General features: G+C 39.9%; 1 protein-coding gene across 4 annotated transcripts in view; it reads left to right on the top strand.

Moving 5' to 3' along the window:
• The window catches only part of CHD1L (chromodomain helicase DNA binding protein 1 like), a 71,210-nt gene that overhangs the window by 10,746 nt on the left and 38,491 nt on the right, over positions 1 to 21,973 (top strand). For 3 of the 4 annotated variants that reach the window (XM_043876468.1, XM_043876467.1, XM_043876469.1), the window contains exons 2-10: positions 4,442 to 4,554; positions 7,139 to 7,245; positions 7,801 to 7,915; positions 8,492 to 8,523; positions 12,971 to 13,052; positions 15,946 to 16,108; positions 17,420 to 17,575; positions 18,230 to 18,322; positions 21,050 to 21,146. In XM_043876468.1, coding sequence (XP_043732403.1) covers positions 4,442 to 4,554; positions 7,139 to 7,245; positions 7,801 to 7,915; positions 8,492 to 8,523; positions 12,971 to 13,052; positions 15,946 to 16,108; positions 17,420 to 17,575; positions 18,230 to 18,322; positions 21,050 to 21,146 — 958 coding nt within the window. The other variant, XM_043876470.1, reaches the window with a different exon arrangement.

Below are 21,973 nucleotides of genomic sequence, written 5' to 3'. Positions count from 1 at the left end.
GTTGTGGAGTCTGCTCCCTGTGGGTAGGGTTGGACCAGTGGCTTGTGAAGATTTCCTGATTGGGTGAACTTGTGTGTGTGTTCTGGTCGATGGAGCTGGATCTCATCTCTCTGGAGGGCAGTGCGGTGTCCAGTAGAGAGTTTTGGGGTATCTGTGGATTTGCTGTGGCTCTGGGGAGCCTGGCTGTTAATGTTACAGATTGTGTTCTGTTTTGCTGGAGGATTGGCTTGGGATGTCTTGCCCTGGAGCTTGCTGGCTCTTGGGTGGAGCTTAGACTCAGTGTAGGTACGGAGGGTTTTGGGTGGACTCTTATGTATTAATGTTTTCTGTTGTCAGGAGTTTTATGATGTTCAGAAGTTCTGGAGTTGAGCCTCCTGCCTCTGGGTTTCAGTCCTGACATCTTACAGTAGCATCAGGACTTCTCCATCCACACAGCACAAAAGACAAACCCCGTAGGTTAATGATGAAACAACTCTCCACAGCCAGGAACCCCAAAGGGAGTCACAGAGTTTATAAAGAGAAGAGAATAGGGAGGAAGGAGAGAGGTGACCAGGAGGAGAAAAAAGGAGTCAAAAGGGAAGCGCGGTCAAGCCAATAACCAAATCCCTAAGTGAAAATGGGTACTAAAAATTAGGCTCTTAAAGATACAAAATTAATAACAAAAGGTAGAAAAGCAAAAATTAAGAACCTGGAATAAAAATTAGACTCTCAAAAGCACACTGTAAAAATATGGAACTTATTTCAAAAATAAGATTTTTTTTTCTTCCCCTCTTATTTTTCTTATTTCCCCTCATACTGTCCTAATACAGTTCTTTATTACTCCTTTAGCTTTTTTTATAGCTTACTTTCACCTTTCTAAAAAAAAAACAAAAAACTTATTTTTGAAATAAATCCATATTTTTACACTGTGCTTTTGAGAGTCTAGTTTTTATTCCAGGTTCTTAATTACTGACTTAAATAAGCAAATAAAGATGTGTTTGGATTGCATTTTTCTTTTTTTTTTTTTTTTTTTGAATATGCAGAAAGCTGACAGTTGGCATCCTGATTTTTTCCTTCTGGTAATTTATGTCATTTTCCTCTGACTGCTTTTAAGATACTTTCTTTTAAGTTTTCAGAAACCTAATTATGATGTGTTTTGGTATATATTTCTTTGGGTTTGTTTTTTTATTCTATTTGAAGTTCATTCAGCTTTTTGAAACTATAGATCTTTTGCCAAACTGTGGAAATTTTTCGGCCATTCTTACTTTTTTAACCCTGTCCCATCTCTCAGCTCTTTCTGGCATGCCAATGGATGAATGCAGATCTTTTGTTAGAGACTTGCAGTTCCTTGAAGCTCTGTTTTCAGTATGTTTTCTCTCGGTTCAGATTGAGTAACTTCTGTGGTTCTGCCTTCCAGTTCACTGATTCTTTTCTCTATTCTATTCTGCCACTAAGTCCATCTTCTGAGTTTTTTGCTTTGGTTATTGTATTTGTTAGTATATTATCTTTCTTTGTACTTTCTATTTCTTTACTGATGCTTTCTATTTTTTTTTTTCAGTTATTTTAATAAGTATGTTCATAGTTGCTTGTTGAGGCACTTTTGTCATTGCTGGTTTAAAATAAATGTAACACCTGTGTCATCTAGATGTTGGCATCTATGGATTGTCTTTTTTCATTCAATTTGAAATCTTCCTGGTTCTTGGTATAATCAATGTTTATTAAAACTGGACTTTTTTTTTTAAATCCTTTTTTTTTTTAAATTTATTTTAGCTGCACAGGGTCTTCATTGTGGCACATGGGCTTCCCTAGTTGCAATGTGCAGATTAAGTTTCAGTATGTGGAATCTTGCTTAGTTTCCTCATCAGGGATTGAACCTGGGCTCCCTGCATTGGGAGCGTGAAGTCTTATCCCCTGGACCACCAGGGAAGTTCTTACTTTACGTGTTGAGACTCAAGGTCTCATTTAAACCTTTTGTTGAGTTGTCTATGCTACTCTAGCAGGGGAAGGTGGTTGCTGCCTTGTTGCTACCAGGTGGAAATAGATATCAGACTCCCCCTGAGGTTATCTTTTTTTTTTTTTTTTTATCTGAACAGAGATTTATGTTTTATTTTATTTTACATCTTGATTTCCAAAAATAAATTTAAAAACAATTAAAAAAACTAGAAAATAGTCCAGCAACTGAACTGAACTGAACTGATACATTTTTTAAAAAAAAAGAATATTGAGCTTTTCTTAATACCTGGGGATAGGGAGGGGATTTCTCCTTACTTCCGGGTGAGAATGAAAGTACTGGCTCCTAGTCTGGTCCCCATGGACACTGTGCTGGGGTGGTCCCATTAACCTAGGCAGTGATAAAAATCCTGAGTCTCCACTAGGCCTCCTTTAATGCTGTTTGTAGGGCCCGTTGGGGAGGGGGCTCATATGATCTAGTAGGAGTGTAAGTTCAGGCTCCCTATGTGGGCTCCCTGACGCTGCAGGGGAGGGAAAAGTGAAGTGGGACGGCTTCATTATTGGTGAATGGGATGAAGATCCTGACTGCCTGCTTAGCTGTCTGTGGTACCTTCCTGCTAGGGGTGATGGGAACTTCATTGAATCTCTTGAGGGTGGAGGCTCCCATTTGGCCTTTGCTGATGTGGGTAGGGCCACAGATTTTTCCTTAAGTGTTTAGCTTAACTAGAGTGGTTATTGTCCAAAAGTTTAAAAGTTCTGTCTCTCTAGGCTGTCTTTTTTCTTTGGCTATGGAAACAGGCTTTTGTTAAACTTTTCTTTGCTGTGTACATTGGCATTTCTGGGTGGTCAGTTTCTTCACCTCTAAGTCTGGGCTATATGAGGCAAAAAGAAACCCAGGGAACTCATAACTGTTGTTTGGTGGCTCCCAAGGTTACTGACCAGTCTGCCTTCTTTGGCCCCACCTTTTCAGAGTCATCTTATGTTCATTTTCTTTGTAATATTCAGAATTTTTAGTTGTATTATCAAGAGGAATGGTGAAAAGAACATCTCTATCTTCCCAAAAGCAGAAGTCTCCAAGGTTCATATTTTAATCTTCTTTAAATTTTCTGGATTTTCCCACATACAGTATGGGGATAATACCCAGCATGGGATTGTTACTAGCTTTAAATTGGGTAAATTAATGTACATTGTTTACTACTCTCTCTGGTATTTAGTAAGTGCATAATATCAAAAATAGTACTCCTTTATCTGCCTTACTTGCCATCAGTGTCTTTTTTTCATTTGTCATTTGCTGTTTAAAAAAATTATTTATTTTTGTTCGCACTGGGTCATCGTTGCCGCGTGCAGATTTTCTCTAGTTGCAGTGCACTGTCTCGTTGTGGTGCGCGCCTCTTAGTGCAGTGACTTCTCTTGTGCAGAGCACAGGCCCTGGGGTGTGTGGGCTTCAGTAGTTGGCAGCACCAGAGTGCTCCCTGGAGTGCAGGCTCAGTAGCTGTGGCGCAGGAGTTTAGTTGCTCTGCACCATGTGGAATCTCCTCAGACCAGAGATTGAACCCATGTCCCTGGTATTGGCAGGTGTATCCTTAACCACTGGACTACCAGGAAGGTCTGCCTTTTATTTTTATGGAGGTTTTTTTTAATCTATTATTATTTTCTAAATAAAAATTACATATATAAAGTAAATATCTTTAGATAAAAATTATAATTATATACCTACATAAAAAATAACTTGTTAATCTTTTAAATGTTTCACAATTGTATGTTGCCCAGTTTCTTTTTAAAGGTGACGAGTTCAAACCAGAGTTTTACTTTTGTTAATAGTTTTTCTATAAAGTATGTTTGGGGTTTCCCCCCTTCAGAAGATATGGCTAGTCTCTGAAACTGGATTTCCCCTCACCCCGACCCCAGAGAACGAGAGGCAGCAGGAGCTCTATGGATTTCAGACATCTATTTTCTGCTGTCCTTGTACATTGGTAAACAGCTCCTGTGCAACACTGTTTCCATTCTTAAGAGCACTGCTTCTTGATTCAAACTTGATTTAATCTAGTCCTGCCTGTCTTGATTTTTTTTTTTCTTTAGCATCTGGTGGCAGGTTTAAGTGGTTGCAGTTAAGCAAGCAGACACGTGTATCACCCGTGTGTTGTTGTTTGCTATTACGTTGCATCAGTAAAACCTCATTCCCTAGAATGGACACTGGCATGAGACTCAGGCAGTCAGAGGCCAGATCCCAGGTTGATTTTCTCATCTGTCAAGCGGATCCTGTAACACTGACAGGCTGTTTTAGGGCTTTGACTATAGTGGTGGCAAAGTTCATTCAAAAATAGCTTGGAAGTCAGCAAGATTCTGCATATCTGTAACTTCTCAGCAAAAGATACGGCCAGTAAGGCTTGGGGTATGGGCAATTAGGCTGTGTTCTTTGGTTGAAGGTCTTGAACATAGCTTGTGTGTGTGCTGAAATGTCTGCTCTTCTGACTTGCTGTTTTTTGTTTCTTTTTTTTTTTAAAATTTCTAGGGATACATCTACGCCCTTATCAGCTGCAGGGAGTCAACTGGCTAGCCCAGTGCTTCCACTGTCAGAATGGCTGCATCCTGGGGGATGAGATGGGCTTGGGTAAGACCTGCCAGGTATGTTAGTGTGGAGCGAGTACTGTTTACCTCTGCTGAAATACCTCCTTACAACTCATTCCTGTTTTTAGCTGCCAACTATTGGTATGTATTTTTATACTAGGAGATATACAAGTATTTTTATACCTGAGCCTTTGTTATGAGATCATGACCTTGGACTTGGCTTTTCTCATTATGGGGGTAGTTTTGAACTGTCATTACCTTTGTTTTAATCTAACCCTTGACATATAGAATTACAATTAATGGGCAGGATTTTCTATATAAAGCAAATATGCCTGTCCCAGGGATCAAATTGTTTCTTCCCTCTTAAGTAATACTTTACTAGTTAACTGGATCACTTTAATGTCAGTCTCCCTCAGTGGATGGTGGGGCTACTTCCCATTTCTCCACCATGCTAGAGAATTACAGAGGAGGTACTCTGTTTTCTAAAATGACCTGGCCTTCCAGTGTTAGGAGTCAGACCTACCTCCTTGGATAGAATCAGATGTGACTTCCTTGGGCATGGATTACCAGGTTTTGTCTTGAGATTGATCCTGCCGGTAGGATAATCACCAGTACAGCTCATGTTGACAGAGGTCAGTGGTAGTCTTGGATTGATGGAAAGTCCAGACACAGATACCCCTTGGGTTCATCACACAAGGTTTATTCCTCTGTAGTGTACCAAAGAAAGTCAGTGCAGTCAGAGTATACAGCAGAGGCAATTGAGCAGAAACCATGGAAGCATAAGTTTCTTGATTCCAAAGGTTTCATCATTGAACCCACAGAGTGAGTGAAGTTCCCATTAGTCCTTTTAGAAGGACTAACCTCCCCCCTTAAGTCTGACGTCACATAGTAAACATCAAGCTGGAGCAATTCTGCTCAGAGTCTAGCCTGACCATGTTGAAAGTGAAAGTGAATGTTGCTTAGTCGTGTCCAACTCTTTGCGACCCCATGAACTATACAGTCCATGGAATTCTCCGGGCCAGAATACTGGAGTGGGTAGCCTTTCCCTTCTCCAGGGGATCTTCTCAACCCAGGGATCAAACCCAGGTCTCCTGCATTACAGGTGGATTCTTTTCTGGCTGAGCCACAAGGGAAGCCCAAGAATACTGGAGTGGGTGGCCTATCTCTTCTCCAGCAGATCTTCCTGACCCAGGAATCGAACCAGGGTCTCCTGCATTGCAGGTGGATTCTTTACCAACTGAGCTATCAAGGAGGCCCCTGACCATGTTGGCAATGCCTTAATCTAGATGTATCTCATCAATCTTGGGGTTATTCAGGATACAGTATGACCTCTGAGCATGGTTCCCCAAGGTAGCTATTTATCACCCTCAGATGTCTCAGGCAGTAATCCTGGTTCTAGTATATTCCTGAACTGAGAGCTATGGAACAAAGCTAAGTATCCCAGTGTTTCTGGGAGGCAGGCCAATGGACTGTTATATTCAGGTACAGAGCCCTCCACGTAGTCTCCTGTGCAGTATCCATTTATCATGGCAAGCTTTTAAAGAAACTTCTCTAGTCAAAAATGTGTACAGCCGTGTCTTAAAATAGGCTATTAGGCTTTACAGAGATTTTCAATTTAGACCCCGACCTGAGTTTATGAAGCATTATTTATTGTTTGTTTTCTTCACTGGAATGTGTGCCCCAGGAGAGCTAGGAGTTTTGTTTGTTTTGTTAACTGTTCTACACCAGAGTTCAGAGTAGAGCCTGGTGGATAGAGGGTACTCCATTAGTGCACGGGATTCCCAGGTAGTGCTAGTGGTAATGCGATGCTTAGTCACTCAGTTGTGGTCGACTCTTTGCGAGCCCATGGACTGTAGCCCACCAGGCCTCCTCTGTCCATGGAATTCTCCAGGCAAGAATACTGGAGTGGGTTGCCATGCCCTCTTCATGCTAGTGGTAAAGAACCTCCCTACCAGTGTAGGTAGACATAAAGAGATGTGGGTCCGATCCCTGGGTCAGGAAGATCCCCTGGAGGAGGGCACAGAAACTCACTCCAGTATTCTTGCCAGGAGAATCCCACGGACAGAGGAGCCTGGCAGACTACAGTCCATGGTGTTGCTGAGTTGGATAGACCGATGCAGCTTAGCATAAATCCATGTGGTGGGAAGTTAGGAAGGAGGGAAAATATCCTCCTTTAGGAGACCTGGCCAACAGAAGAGACCAGCGTGTGGTTGGTCATCTTCACAGTCATATCTTGATTCTTCTTAGCATATGTTTTTAGAGCATTCCTAACTTTGTGCCTCATTTGCATTGTTTTCATTGATTTCTGTTGTCTGTTCCTGATGCTTTCCTTCGTATGAAAGGTTCAGTTACTTAAGTTTTGAGCACTATTGCTTGTTGACTGTTGATGTAATTGAGTACCATAAATGTCTTCGGCAGTTGTATCAAGGCTTACCTGATTTCACTCTTGGAATGGATGACTCTCCTAATGTGTGGAAGATTGCACATTATTTGTTTGTAAAGCCAGTCTTGTTTAATAGATTGTGTTTGTACTTTATTCTTTTTGATGCAATTATAATTGTCTCTGCAAGGCTGTGGGAACTTTATAATTATTTCTCATGTGGAAAGGTGATCAAAACTGCCTTCTTTTTATGTGTTCCAGACTATTGCACTCTTCATTTATTTGGCGGGAAGATTAAATGATGAAGGACCATTTCTGATTCTTTGTCCCTTGTCTGTTTTGAGCAACTGGAAAGAAGAGATGGAGAGGTACAGAGTAGATGTAGTTGAAATTTTTTTTTACTTTTTTTTCTGGGTACTATGTGAAATATGATAAAACAACATATTGTCCTAAGCAATGAGTTTATTTTTTCCAGAAAACTCTGACCTGAGGCAGTGTAGATAGAGAATGAGGATCAGATGAGGGAGGGTCCAATGGATGTTTTTGTTGCCTTTTGGCAGTTTGAAGGTCAGTACTCATTTTTAGTAAATTTTGCTGAACTGAAGGAGAAACCATCCTTTTCATAGTGATACAGTGACATTTCATAGGAAGTAATGAATGTGGAAAAATATTTTTTCTTTTAAGAATTAATACAAGGTCCTTTCAGATGTTCATCTGACCCTTCTCCCTCTTTACATGGGGACTTAGTCACCCTTAGGTTTACCCATTACTCTAGTTGAGGTTTCAGGGTCTCAGGACTTGTTCTGGCTGCAGAGCATCCTGGGATCTGTACATCTGCAATCCTTCCATGAAATGTCATTTTCCAGACATGCACCCCTTGTCCATGGCTCTGTGTGTTCATCTACCTCTTTTCTTGGATTCAGACTTGCTCCAGGTCTTTCCTGTGTAGTATATGCCGGTGACAAGGACAAGAGAGCCTGCCTACAGCAAGACCTGAAGCAGGAGTCGCGTTTTCATGTGTTGCTAACTACCTATGAGGTATCTGTTTGTTTTTCTACAGCCAGAATTCTTAACCTGGGACCTTAGAAGTTGTAGAATCCTCTGGGATTATATTTAGTTTTTTTTGAGGGCTAATGTTATTCTAGGAGGAAAGTCTGTTTTCATTTGATTCTCACAAAGGTCCTGTGAGCAAGGGGAGTGAAAAACGGTTAGTTCGATATCTCTCCCTCTTTCTTGGTGGATCAAGGGGGAGGGCTTCCCAGGGAGGCAGCACTTGAGCTGTCTCTTGGCCGATGAGTAGAAAAAGGTAGGATGGGCTGAGGCATCATCTGTTACTAGAGGATGGGAAAGGAAGGTGAAGATACTTAGTTCCCGTCTCTGTTCTCATTCTTCAAGCCAAGAATGTCCAGACTCCTATAAGCAAGACCTTCCACACGTTCATGCATCCCTTTGTCTGTAAGATGCTGCCACCTAGAGGTTATGCTCGGAACTCGTACATAGTCGGTGAATGAGACCGCTAAATCCGATAGTTTAGGAGTTAATAAAAGACTAGCTTATTAATGTCAGAAGTATATCAATATCAGCCTTTACAATGTGTTTTCCTTAATTTTTCAGATTTGCTTGAAAGATGCATCTTTTCTAAAGTCGTGAGTATGTTGCACTACTTCCTGAATTTGTCCTGAATGTGTCATGTGAGTTATGTCTTTCCTTCCCATTTTTTCCCCTGGTTTGTTATCCCTGAGTCTTACTGGGTGTGTGGTATGGCAGGAGTCTTACAGCCCAAGCCCCTACTCCTTAGCTGTGTATGCGTAGATTCCCTAACTTAACCTCTGTGAACCTCAGCTTCTTTATCTGTAAAATGAGGACCGCTGCTGTGAGGATTGAGTGAGATAAGCTGTATATTTGAGTGAGATAAGCTGTATATGGTGGGCGATTAGTAGATACCAGATTCTTTGCATCACAATTTGTATAGATGCCTGTCAGGACTGCTGCATGGAAATTCTGCTACAACATAGGAGGGGAATTATTAGAGCTGTTTTCTGGAAATACCCTAAAATAGCCATCAGCGCTATAAAGTTAACTTTTTATTTTTTAAATAATTTTATTGATTTATTTTGGCTGTACTACGTCTTCGTTGCTGCACAGGCTTTTTCTTTTCTCCAGTTGCAACAAGTAGAAGGTACTCTCTGGTTGTGGTGCACAGACCTCTCACTGTGGCGGCCTCTCTTGTTGCGGAGCCCAGGCTTAAGAGCTGTGGTGCACGGGCTTAGTTGCTCTGCAGCATGTGGGACCTTCCTGGCCAGGGATCAAAGCTGTGTCTCCGTCATTGGCAGGTGGATTCTTTACCACTGAGTCACCAGGGAAGCCCTAAAATTAGCTTTTTAGAAAGGAATTTTTAAGTAAATTTCTTTCTAGTTATTGGCTAACAGGTCTCAAATCAGCTCATAAAGTGCAGGAAACTTAGGTGTAACCCCTGATACTACCTGGTACTTACGATGGGAGGGATGCTGTGTTGTAGTGTGTGGTTAAGCCAACAGTTACCTTATACATTAAACAAGAGCTCAGTTTTGGGTGAATAATAAGATACATTGACAGTTTCATTCTCATAGCATGTGTACTTATGGTTAGGTGGGATTTGTTTCTTTAATATTCAGAACCTTTACAGAGTGCTTTATCAATATTATAAATGTTATTTCATACCCAGGCTCTTCTGAGTTGGATCTTTATTTTCATCTTATTTTGAAACACTAAAGACTCAGTCATAGATTTCATGACTTCCATGTAGTGTTTTGTTTCATTCATGTTTCATTTAAGTAAGCGTATTACTTTACTTTTCTTAAGAAAAGGATGTGCTTTCCCTCTCACTTCTTTTTTATTGTCAATAGCCAACTTTATATGTATTAAAGATCTCTCCTCTGGAAAGACATTGTTCTGGGAGTTACCAGCAATACCAGGAAAGTAAACCATATGGTGATCCCCAGGAGAACATAAACTCCAGTAGAGTTAATAAGAAGTGTACAGATATCCATAATATTAGGCAATATATGGAAAGTCTCAAAAGGCAAGAAGATTAGGACATAGATGATATTGGGTACTTTCCATAAATTATCCTATTGAACCTGCATGAAAACCCTAATAAGTAGGTATCGTCATCCATTTAATAGATGAGAATGGTAAGAGATTAGGTGTGACCCATCCCAGGGCACGTTGCTAGTAAATGGCAAAGCAGACATCCAAACCCACTTTGTTGTAGAGATTTTTTTAAAGAGAACTTTCCAAAGTATCTAGGTGCACTGGAGTTTCACTTTTTCAGTAGAAATATAATCTTTCTATATTAGATCATTATTGTGAATCCATTCCTAGTGAATTTAAGAAACTAAGTAGTAAAGGGACATTTATAATGTTTACTCAGTATGACCCCTAAGAACACAATTGTGTTCTTTTGATGTTTTTGGCAAGGTTATACTGTGTATTACTGTACTGCATACTGAGAACAGCCTGAAAGTGTAATGCAATCTCAGCCCTAAAGAGGCTTATTAGGGAGGGTTGAGACTGTGCATGTAACAATATGAAAAATAGGAAAATTTTTTGACAATAAACTTACAAAATCTTTGGATCAAGAGGATTAGAAATTACTTTTCCCACTTTCCATTCAGTCCTGGAATTCCCTCCACCTCTTCCTCTCCAGGGAGCATCCCTTGGCATGTCCTTTAGAGAGTAATTTGATGACCTCTGTCACTGAGTCCAAATCCACCTCCTTATAGTCTGATTCATTAAACACACTTTTTATTGGTTGCTTCTGTATGTAAAAACCTGAATATTGAGACTTGCTTGGTGGTCCAGTGGTTAGGAACAACTGATGCCTCCATTGCAGGGGCATGGGTTTGATCCCTGGTTGGGGAACTAAGATCCCACATGCCACACTGTGTGGCAAAATAAATTAAAAGACTAGAAATTTTTAAAAATCTGAATATATAGCTCTTAATGCCATAATAATACTGTAATGATCTTAATAGATTAATACCTAATCTATGTTGAATGGCAATTTAAACAGGAGCCAGGCACTCTCCTGTAGCCCCTTGAAAAGGGCTCACACACTTGTCATGCCATGACCAGTGTCCAAGATCAGTTGGACTCTTACTCCTCATGATCCTTCAGTGCAACTCCTGCTACCCGGCAGGAATGATCCTGATTCCTGCACCCTCTCTTGGACCCAGTTCTTCCCTCTGTCTGCACCACTCAGTAGGTGAATGGGCCTAGGTGTCTGTTTCTGTACCCATTTTCTGGATTTTCTCTGTGGCCTCAGAGGAAGAAGGCTTCCTCCTCTTTTAAGGCCAACCTCTGCTCAAGATCTTCCTCTAATATTTGAGGGATTTTAATTTCCATATATCTTTCCAGTGTTCTGCTTTACTTGCATGTACATTTAGTTGTTTTTAATTTGTGAGTATAAATGTGTTTTTGGCTGTGTCAGGGTCTTGGTTGCAGCCTGCTGGATCTTTCATTGTGGTGTGCTGGTGCATGGGCTTTTTGTTGCGATGCTCAGGCTTCTCTCTAGGTGTGACTCACAGGCTTCAGAGTGTGTAAGCTCTGTAGTTTGCGGCCCTTGGGGTCTCTAGTTGAGGTGCACAGGCTCAGTAGTTGTGGACCATGGACTTAGTTGTCCTGCAGCACGTGGGATCTTAGTTCCTCGCCCAGGGATTAAACCTGCGTCCCCTGCGTTGGAAGGTGGATTCTTAACTGCTGAACCATTAGGGGAGTCCCCTACATTTAGTTTTTTAAGTATAAGAATAATGTAATGGGATTAGAGAATATTTACAAATGAGATAAGAGCCTTATAACTTCCACTTTATTATCTTTTGCATGGGTTTTATTAAATATATGTTATATAAATATATATATAATATTTATATCTTTTTTAGTTACATAGGCCTTTTAAATTATAACATAATCATATTTATCATTTTAAATGCTATGTTTCATCACCCATCATTGGACCTATTATTATTTTCAGGTTTTTGCTGTTTTAAATAATGCAGCTTTGAACATATTAATACATACATATTTTAAATTTTTTTGTGGGCAAAACAGCTTCGCAGGAGTGTATACAGAGGATGTCTTCTTGGGAATTTGTGGTCATAACTATTATGGCATAGCCACCAGTGACTTCCATTAACAGAGCCAGTGATGTATCTTCCTGTTGTAACATTTGATCTGTTCACCACGTCCGCATTTTTTAATAATTTATTTGTTTATTGGTGGCACTGGGTATTCCTTGCTGCTTGACGGCTTTCTCTAGTAGTGGCGAGCAGGAGCTGCTCTTCATTGCGGGGCACAGGCTTCTCGTTGCCGTGGCTTCTCCTGTCGCAGAGCGCAGGCTCTGGGCACGTGGACTTCAGAGACTGTGACTCGTGAGCTCGAGGCTGTGTGCTCAGTGGTTGTGGTGTGGGAGCTTACTTGCTCTGCAGCACGTGGGATCTTCCCAGACCAGGGACTGAACCTGTGTTCCCTGCACTGGCAGGCAGATTCTTTTCCATTGTACCACCTGGGAAGTCTACCATGTCCCCATGTTAAAATCACACTGTTTTTTTAGCTACTGTGACATCATTGTGTCTTGACTTTTCTTCTGGGTCTGTATCTTAGTCCTGCCTCATACTAACTTTATGACCTTGACCGAGTCATCTGCCTTTCTGAGCTTTAGTATCCATGTTAGTAAAAAGGGCACAGTATGTCTACTCATTTTATTTTTGGGGGTTAAATAACATACCTAAAGCCCCAAGCTTTAGGTATGTTAAAGTGGCACATAGTAAGTGGTCATTAGTGTTTCCTTTTGCTTTCTGTCTCCAGCGCCTTCTTTTCTACCTTCAATGCATAGAACTTTCCCATCTCAGAAAATAAATTCCCTTAATTTTACTACATTATCCAGATACTGCCTGATGTACTTGGTCGGCTCTTGGAGAAGGCAATTTGGGTGTGTTTCTAACAGAATGGCTTGATATTAGTCTTCCCAGAGTCTTAGTTTTGTAGTTAGACTTTTGAGTGTGAGATATGTGTTTGAGTTATACAAAACTGAAAATATGGACTTTTCCCTCACAGCTTCCCTTGGAGTGTTCTTGTTGTGGATGAAGCTCACAGGTTGAAAAACCAAAGCTCCTTGCTGCATAAGACTCTTTCAGAGGTAAACTCATCGGATACTTTTAGGTTGTATATCACTCCCTTTTAAAAAAATGTTAATATTAGTTTGGTCCCATATAGAGCCAATTAAATTGGCACATTTTTTTCAGTGAGATTTCTGCAGGGTTCAATGAACATTTTATGGTGACAGAAGTAATACTTAACATGGCCTAATTTCTCTTGCCTTTTACATAGGAGATAATGTTTATTAAAAATCTGGTTGTCAAATGAATAGGACTCTACCCCAGGATAATACGTTGTATTTTTGGAAATGTTCCAACTGTCTTTTTGAGCTTTAGTTTCTTTAAAAATAATCTTACTGTAGTTTTTCTGTCTGCAATAACAAACATATCTGACATATTTATTGTACCACTCCCCCATTTACCTGTTTAAAAAATTTGATAATTCAGAGTCATGAAGAGACTAATTTCATGCCATTGAATAAGTATGAAACCGTTGATCTTACTCCATTTACTTCTCTGGAATCATTCTGGCAAAGCAGATGAGAAATGGCATCGTAGCCTTAGATTTGCCCTCTTTTCTGAGGAGCCAGTGGAACAGCTTATGAGTATGAAGTGCCCTGCTTGTTGTTGACCTAGTAAAGGCTTGTTCATTCCTGCGACCTCGTGTGCAAATTTCTGGGATCGTCATTGACTTTTGGTCCCTTTCCTATAATAGATCAATTAATGAATTTAGAGGTCATTTGGAGGAAAGCCTTAGATTTGAATTCTTTATTTACTGGTTAAAAGTTACAGTTTTTAGTGTTTAAGTGCAGATATGGCCACTATTATTATTATTATTACCCCGATCTCAAAGGTTGCTGTCCCCTAGTAGGGCCCCCCCCTGCTCTATGGTGGGCTTTGCCTTCTTTTTAAGGACTGCCTAACACTGTCTCTTTCCCAAGAGATTGTCATACCCGGCACCCAAGAGACTGTAAGATAGGGCTTCATCAACTGCTATGCCGGTTTATTGATTTATAGTGGGGAAGAGAAGCAGGTGTAGTAAAGGAAGTCTGTGTTTGGAGTGGGGAAGCTAAAGTCTGTTGCTGGCTCCAGAGCCTTTTCTTCTTATTCGTAAGGAAACAGGCTCAGAGGAGGTTGTTCTATGTTATCTGAGTATTCGTTTTTAGGTCAGATTTGAACTGCAGACAGCTAGTTGGTCAGGAAAAAAAACACATTTATTGATTGGGCTGAGAGGTGGGCAGAAGGGTACTGCCTTTTATTTTCTCTTCTTCCAAATACTGTTTTCAGCTAGTTTGTAAAATTTGGAAGAAACCTAAATGTCAACATAGGAATCGATTATACTGTACAATTTGTGGTATATATACAATATATTTACAGAGTAAGGCTGCCATGAAAAATTGTGTAGAAGAATATTTAATAATGTATAAAATATTTGCAAAGTATTTTCTACAAAAAAGTTTCCAAAGTTTTCTATACAAGCAGAGATTGTCTCTAGGCTTCTTTTTTCCCAGTTATAAGTTTTGATGCTGAAATGAACACTGCTTTGAATTAAAATGTTAATCCATGTGATAGTGTAATTTCATTTTAGTGATTGACAACCTTGGTTATCCTTGTTGACTTCATATTTTTTGGCCACTTTAGTTCTTTGAACATGTTGTAAAAATGTGATTTAGTTATTGGAAACATTCACTGTTAACCATTTTCCATACTTGAAATATTGTGACTATGTTGCACTACAAGAAGGCATGAGTGGGTGGGCATTGATTAGACAATTTAAAAAGAAACAAACCAAGTGAAAGTGCTCCCCCAAAAGATTTTGAAAACAGTTTTTCATTGATTGTATCACCTTTGATATCTTCTTATGACCCCCTCCCAAATCAAAGTATAGAAACACAAGAGGAAGAGTAAAAGCCGCCAATAATCCTATTCCACTGTGTATATTAGTATTTGTTATATATGCTGCCATGTTCTTTGCAGCGCATGTGTACACCCAAACCTAAATATATATATGTGTGCATGCTAAGTTGGTTCAGTCGTGTCTGACTCTTTGCAACCCCGTGGACTGTTGCCCTCTAGGCTCCTCTGTCCATGAGATTCTCTAGGCAAGAATACTGGAATGGGTTGCCATTTCCTTCTCCAACATTGTTAAAAAAATAAAAATATATTAAATATCAGAATTCAGTATATATATGCATATATATGTGCATATATACACACATAATGTATTTCCATGTTTAATATATATATATATATACACACAGGATATAGCTTTCTCTTTGTTCTGTATTATTTAACTCAAATAGTATAAGGTCTTGTTAAGTTAGCTAAGAGATTGTCCTTTGCTTGACCTAACAAATGTTGTTACTGTTTTTCCTAACCTTTTACTTCATTAGTCTGTTATTCATGGTGTTCTTATTCCTCTGCTCAAAATTTAACAAGTGTCTTTCCATTTTGGGTGGTATATAGTCCAAAAATGTCCAGAATTCTTGATGTCTTGCATTGGCTACACATGTTAAGTTTTACAAAAGGATGTTTTTAAAAAACATATCTTCTTTCTTGTAGTGGTGGGTCCTGCTGCTGTAATTTTGGGCTTCTCAAACTGCATGAGTATTTACTCTGTGCTTGAATTTCCACATGGGTTGCATAACAGTAACCATTTTGAATACTCATCAGTACATTAGCATTCACAAAGTGATTTTACTTTATAAATGGTATCTCCTTCAGAGGATTATTATCCCCTTCTTATAGTTGAAACTGAAGAGGTATTATTTCCTACGTCAAACAGCTATGTACATTTAGAACCTGAGCTTTCTGATTTCATGTCCCTGAATTCATTTCACTGAATCATGCCTCTCTCTGTAAAGGTTGTAATGGGTCACTCAGTCTTGCTTTCCAGCATTACAGATTTTCACTTTATTCATTTCTGTATCTGAGTTCTCAGTTGTCTTCAGCCTCCTGCTGACTGGAACACCCATCCAGAACAGCCTCCAGGAGCTCTACGCACTCCTCAGTTTTGTGGAGCCTGATCTCTTTTCCAAGGAGCAGGTGGAAGATTTTGTTCAGCGTTACCAGGACATTGAGAAAGAGTCTGAGTCAGGCAAGTTCCCGTCTTAGAAATCATGTCCAAGAGGTCTGGGCCCAGCAACTTCCCTAGGGCTTAAGGATTATAGATAGAAAAGAAGGAGAACCCATAATCAGAGAATCCCTGCTGGGGAAATAAAGAGCCGCACAAAGATGAGGTGATGTCAGAGCCCCCCTTTTGTTCCTGGTGCCTGCTATTCATGAGGCTCTTATTTGTCACGTGACACTGTAATAGTGCTTATTTGGGTCATTATCAGAAGAAAGAGTGTCTGCTGGTTTGCAGACTTTTTTTTTTTCCAACATGTAATTTCTGTGAGGACTTGGATAACTTCCCATGGTACTTCTTGAGGCAGAGAAATATGTGTGTGCCATAGTCTGAAACTGTCATTCGGGGTTCCTTAGCACTGGTGTTTCTTTTAACACTTTTTATCAGTGCGTAATAACCAAAAGTCTGTGCTGGATGGTGGTAGAAGTAAAGGAGGAAGCCATTCTGGTTTGTACAATGGTCATTCATAGTTTTCCTCTCATACCTTTGCTCCTCTGCCTCATAAAATTGTCTGTCTATGTGATATTATCCCAGGATCATTATTCAAAATAATTGATAGACATGCCAACTAGTGGGTCTGTATGTACTAGCTGAGGATGAGTTGGAAAGGCTTCTCACAGCAGAAGTCTCCATACCACAGATTGAATTTTACCCGGGGAACCTGCTCTGATTGTTCCCATGTTTAAGGTTGCTATATAAAATATGCCAAGTCAAATATTACACAGGACATACTGATCTTTTAAAAGTTATTTGTTTATCAAATTCAAATTTAACTGGCACTTGTATTTTTATTTTCTGTATCTGGCAATCCTGCTTGCAGTGTAATTCCAGTTTAGGCTAGTTTTCAAAGTTTCCGACAGCTCAGGAGGGAAAAAGGGTATGGAAGTCAAAGAACATAGTGTGAGTACTAGCACCTTTAGCAGCCAGCTGTGTGACTTTGGATAAGGGATTTAACCTCTCTGAACTTCACTTAGTTATACAAATAGGGACAATGTTAGCAACTTGCCTACATTTCTGAGCTGCTATGCTGATCAAATGCAGAAGTATCTTGGAAAAAGAATAGCTCTATGCAAATGAGATTGTTAGAAACAGAAGAAGTTGGAAAGAAGAATCCAAGGAAGGACAAAATACTGTGAACAATCACCTTGCTGGCCTAGAAGGCAGAATTGGTATGAAAATGAGAAGCAAAAGTAAACTGTGGTATACTCTCTAATAGTTCATTGCCTTGGTTTTGCTTTTGTCCCACACCACTTGTGTGTGTTTTTTTCTTTCCGTGTACAGCAAGTGAGCTATACAAACTCTTGCAGCCATTTCTGCTGAGGCGAGTAAAGGCTGAGGTAGCCACAGAGCTTCCCAGGAAGACGGAAGTAGTGATATACCACGGCATGTCAGCACTGCAGAAAAAATACTACAAGGCCATTCTGATGAAAGACCTAGGTAATCAGAGGGTACTTGTCCATTTAGAAACTAATCAGGCTGTGATTTTCATGCAAGGAAATATTTTATAATCACACTCAGTTTGTATAGCAAGAATACGGGATGGGATTTTTTATTCTGAATAGTAGTCAGGTCAACTAGAGTGAAACTGGCAGAGTATCTTTGCCAGTCAAAGTGTAACTATGACTTTGTTGTTCGTTGACTTTGTGAGACTTCCTCCCCATCCCCCGACTCCTGGTTTTCCTTAAAGGGCTTCCCCTGGTAGCTCAGATGATAAAGAATCCACCTGCAATGCAGGAAACCCGGGTTTGATTCCAGGATTGGGAAGATCCCCTGGAGAAGGGAATGGCAACCCACTCCAGTATTCTTGCTGAGAGTTTCATGGTCAGAGGAGCTTGGCAGGCTACATTAGGGTCGCAAAGAGTTGGACACGACTGAGCAGCTAACACTTTTACTTTTCTGTCTTAAAACAAGCTGATGGTTAAGAAAACTTCTTATCAGTGTGCTGTTCTTAATGCACTTCAGTGAAATTTGGGAGGTTAATATAGATTTGAAAGATACATTATTGAAATGAGTAAGGTTATGTATGGAAACTTGCAGGGTTTTTTGTTTTTGTTCAGTAATCCATCTCTCTCTCTCTTTTTTAAATTTCAGATGCATTTGAAAATGAGATGGCGAAGAAAGTTAAACTTCAGAATGTCCTGTCCCAGCTTCGGAAGTGTGTGGATCACCCGTATTTGTTTGATGGTAAGACAGTGCCCTTTTTTCTCAGCATTACTTTTTGTTGTCGTTTTATGGCCAACCTCATAGAAAAGTTCTTCAAAAGATTTGCCTATATTTACTATCTATTTTTCCCCATCTTCTGTTGTTAATTTTTTGTGTTGATTATCTAATGTATTGTTCATATTCAGATTTCTTCAGTTTTAAAAGTCCCTTATGACTTTTTAAAAAAATCTTTTTAAAGTAAGTTTATTTTTATTTTAGATACAATGGGAAAACACAGGAGAATTTTTAATCAGGGGACTGATAGGATCTGATCTACATTTTGTTATCATTTTGAGCTATGGACACTTAAAAAAGAAACAATAGCAAAAACAAAACACTACAACCCCCAAAACCACAGGTCCAGAAATGATAGCATATCCATTCCCCCATCCACTCCCACCATGAAGATCTCCTCCCTCTGCTGGAAGGAGTGACATGTTTATCCTCAAGGGCAGAAACTGGAGACAGAGAATTCTATATAAGTAGACCTCGTTAAGAGTTGGATATGACTGAGTGGCTGAGCACATGAACAGACCTTGTTAAACATAATTCTCATTTTACTCAGCCTCCTCACATACTGTAGTTCCTTTTCCACAACTGCTTCTCTTTGTTCAGTATAATTGTTCATCGTTCAGTCACTAAGTCATATCTGACTCTTTGTGACCCCACGGACTGCAGCTCTCCTGCTTCCCTATAGTTCACGCCCGGAGCTTGCTCAAACTCATGTCCATTGAGTCAGTGATGCCATCCAACCATCTCCTTTCTCTTGCCCCCTTCTCCTCCTGCCCTCAATCTTCCCCAGCATCAGGGTCTTTCCCAGTGAGTCAGCTCTTTGCATCAGGTGACCAAAGTATTGGAGCTTCAGCATCAATCGTTCCAATGAATATTCAGGATTGATTTCCTTTAGGATTGACTGTTTTGATCTCTTAACAGTCCAAGGGACTCTCAAGAGTCTTCTCCAACACCACAGTTCAAAAGCATCAATTCTTTGGCTCTCAGCTTTCTTTATGGTCTGACTCTCACATCTGTACGTGACTATTGGAAAAACCATAGCTTTGACCATACGGACCTTTGTCAGCAAAGTGATGTCTCTACTTTTCAATACGCTGTCTATACTTGTCATAGCTTTTCTTCCAAGGAGCAAGTGTCTTTTAATTTTGTGGCTACAGTCACCATCCACAGTGATTTTGGAGGCCAAGAAAATAAAATCTGTCACTGTTTCCACTTTTTTCCCTTCTGTTTGCCATGAAGTGAGTGATAGGACCAGATGCCATGATCTTCATTTTTTTGAATGTTGAGTTTTAAGCCAGATTTTTCACTCTCCTTTTTCACCGTCATCCAGAGGCTCTTTAGTTCCTCTTCATTTTCTGCCACTGGAGTGGTATCATCTGCATATCTGAGGTTGTTGATATTTCTCCTGGCAATCTTGATTTCATTATGATAGAAAAGCATTTAAATTTTGCCACTTTTCTGGGTCTTCATTTATTTTGGAGAGCTTCCTGTGTCACATGAAACTTACGGGAAATCATGTGAATACTTCTCTCCTGTGAATCTGCTTGTGTCCATCTTTGTTCTTTTCAAATTCAAGATCCAGTCAGAGATCTTACAGCGCATTTGTCGTGTCTCTTTATTCTTCTATCATCTAGAAATACTCCTCAGTTTTTGGTTTTTTTTTTTAACTTTTTCATTAAATTGACAGTTTGGAAGAATCATGGCTATATGTTTTATGGGATGTCTCATACTCTGAATTTTTTTATGATTGGATATCTCTTTGTCTTAACCCACTCAGTGAACCTTTTTTGTCATCACCATTCCTAGTTCATCAGTGGTCGCTGTGTGGCTCAACTGATGTTATCAGTTCACTTTTTTTAAATTAATCTCTCAAAACCTTTGGCAGAATTGATCACTCCTTGAAACACCTTTTTCCTTTGGCTTTTGAGACAATACTTTTGCTTTTCCATCTGCCTTATGTCTTCTCTTTCTCTGCCTCCTTTGCTGAGGGAATTTCATCTCATGGATGTCTGTAAATTTCCCTTTAAGTACTAATTTAGCTGCATTCTACACATGATATGTAGTGTTTTCATTTTCATTCAAATTGGTTTTGGTTTTGTTTTTTTAATTCACTCTGATGGGTAGCCGACAGTTCCAGGTGTTTTATGCTGTGAGGGCTCTAGTATTGATATGATCAATGCAATACGGCAAGAAGCCGTATGAATTGTTTAAAAATGTTGCAGAATCTTAATGAGGTACATGTCAGAGCTTTTCTTTTATGTGAAGAGTTGTTGGGAACATGTAGATTTCGAAAGAAGCCTTCCAGGTTATTTTGCTATCCTCAGCATGAGAATGACTAATTTATATCTAACCCTATGTCTTGATTTGTTTTCTAGAGTGAGAACCTGAAGGTTTCAGTTTTGGGTGTGTCTGGTCTTTAGCATCTCCCTGTATTTCAGTTTCCCAAAGAGTAGATTTGTTCCTTGGATAAACATTTCTGAGACATATTGGATGTGCCAGACTCTGTGGTTGATGTTGGGTAGCGCTGATATCATAATATAAACAAATAATTATGAAATGCCTCAAAGAGATATGAGACTTTGGCCCATTATCAGTCAGAAGGATCTTGGCTTCTCTGTAGCCTTGCCGTCAGCTTCTCCATTCAGAGTCTGCCCCAACGGGAATACATTTACTGGGAGTGGGTCCTTTCTTTTCCAGGTGTGGAACCAGAGCCTTTTGAAATTGGAGACCACCTGATTGAGGCTAGCGGGAAACTTCACCTGCTGGATAAACTGTTGGCATTCCTGTATTCCAAGTAGGTGATAGGTTCATATTTTCTACTCTGAGCTGGTGATTGTTAAAACCAGAATAATGAGCAACTCACTGATTTCTTGAGACTAATCCCAGTTCTCCTTTTTTCCAAGACCCTGATTCAGGTTCTGCCTTTTCTGCAGGTACACCCTTCATCCCATGCCATCCCCTCTATGATCATCCTTTCCTTTCCTGAATTCCTACAGCACTTAGGATCCTAATCCAGCACTTGGCAATGTACTGCCTTAATCTGCTATCTGGTTAATTGCTATATAAACCATGTCACTCCAGCTGTATTCTTTAGTTCTACAGAGACAAAGATACCATCAAACATTTCTTTTTAAAAGGCCTGCTGGTGTACCTTGCTTTGAATTGGCACGTATTAAGTACTTAGCAAATATTTACTCTTGTTAACTTGTGGGGCTTGATTTGAACTCAGGGAGAACTCGGGACTCTCCCTGAGATGCAAGTTGGGTATTGGAAGAATAAGCCACTTTGGGGGCCTATAAAGATTTAGCTAAGTATTCAGTGGCCTGGTGTCCGGCCTGTATCTGATCCTCTGGTCCTCGGAGGGACAGAGCAGTCTAGAAAAACATCCCAGTTTCCCAAGGATTTCTAAGTTGTCCCTTAGGGACAACTGACCCAGGAAGGCCTGAACCAACCTAGAACCTCAGATTTGGCAAAAGTGTCCAACAGTAGGAATGTGCAAGTCAGACAACTGCATGCCTGATTGTATTTTATAGGCTATGATGTATCTCCTCTAAGTGTCCTAGTGTTGCAGAAGGACCCATAAATAGCTTCTCTTCGACCTTTTCATTTCACAGGTGATGA

Source organism: Cervus elaphus, chromosome 20 (assembly GCF_910594005.1).
Source record: "Cervus elaphus chromosome 20, mCerEla1.1, whole genome shotgun sequence".
NCBI lineage: Eukaryota > Metazoa > Chordata > Mammalia > Artiodactyla > Cervidae > Cervus > Cervus elaphus.
Note: the sequence above shows the minus strand (reverse complement) of the source record. Positions and strands in the feature narration are given on the sequence as shown.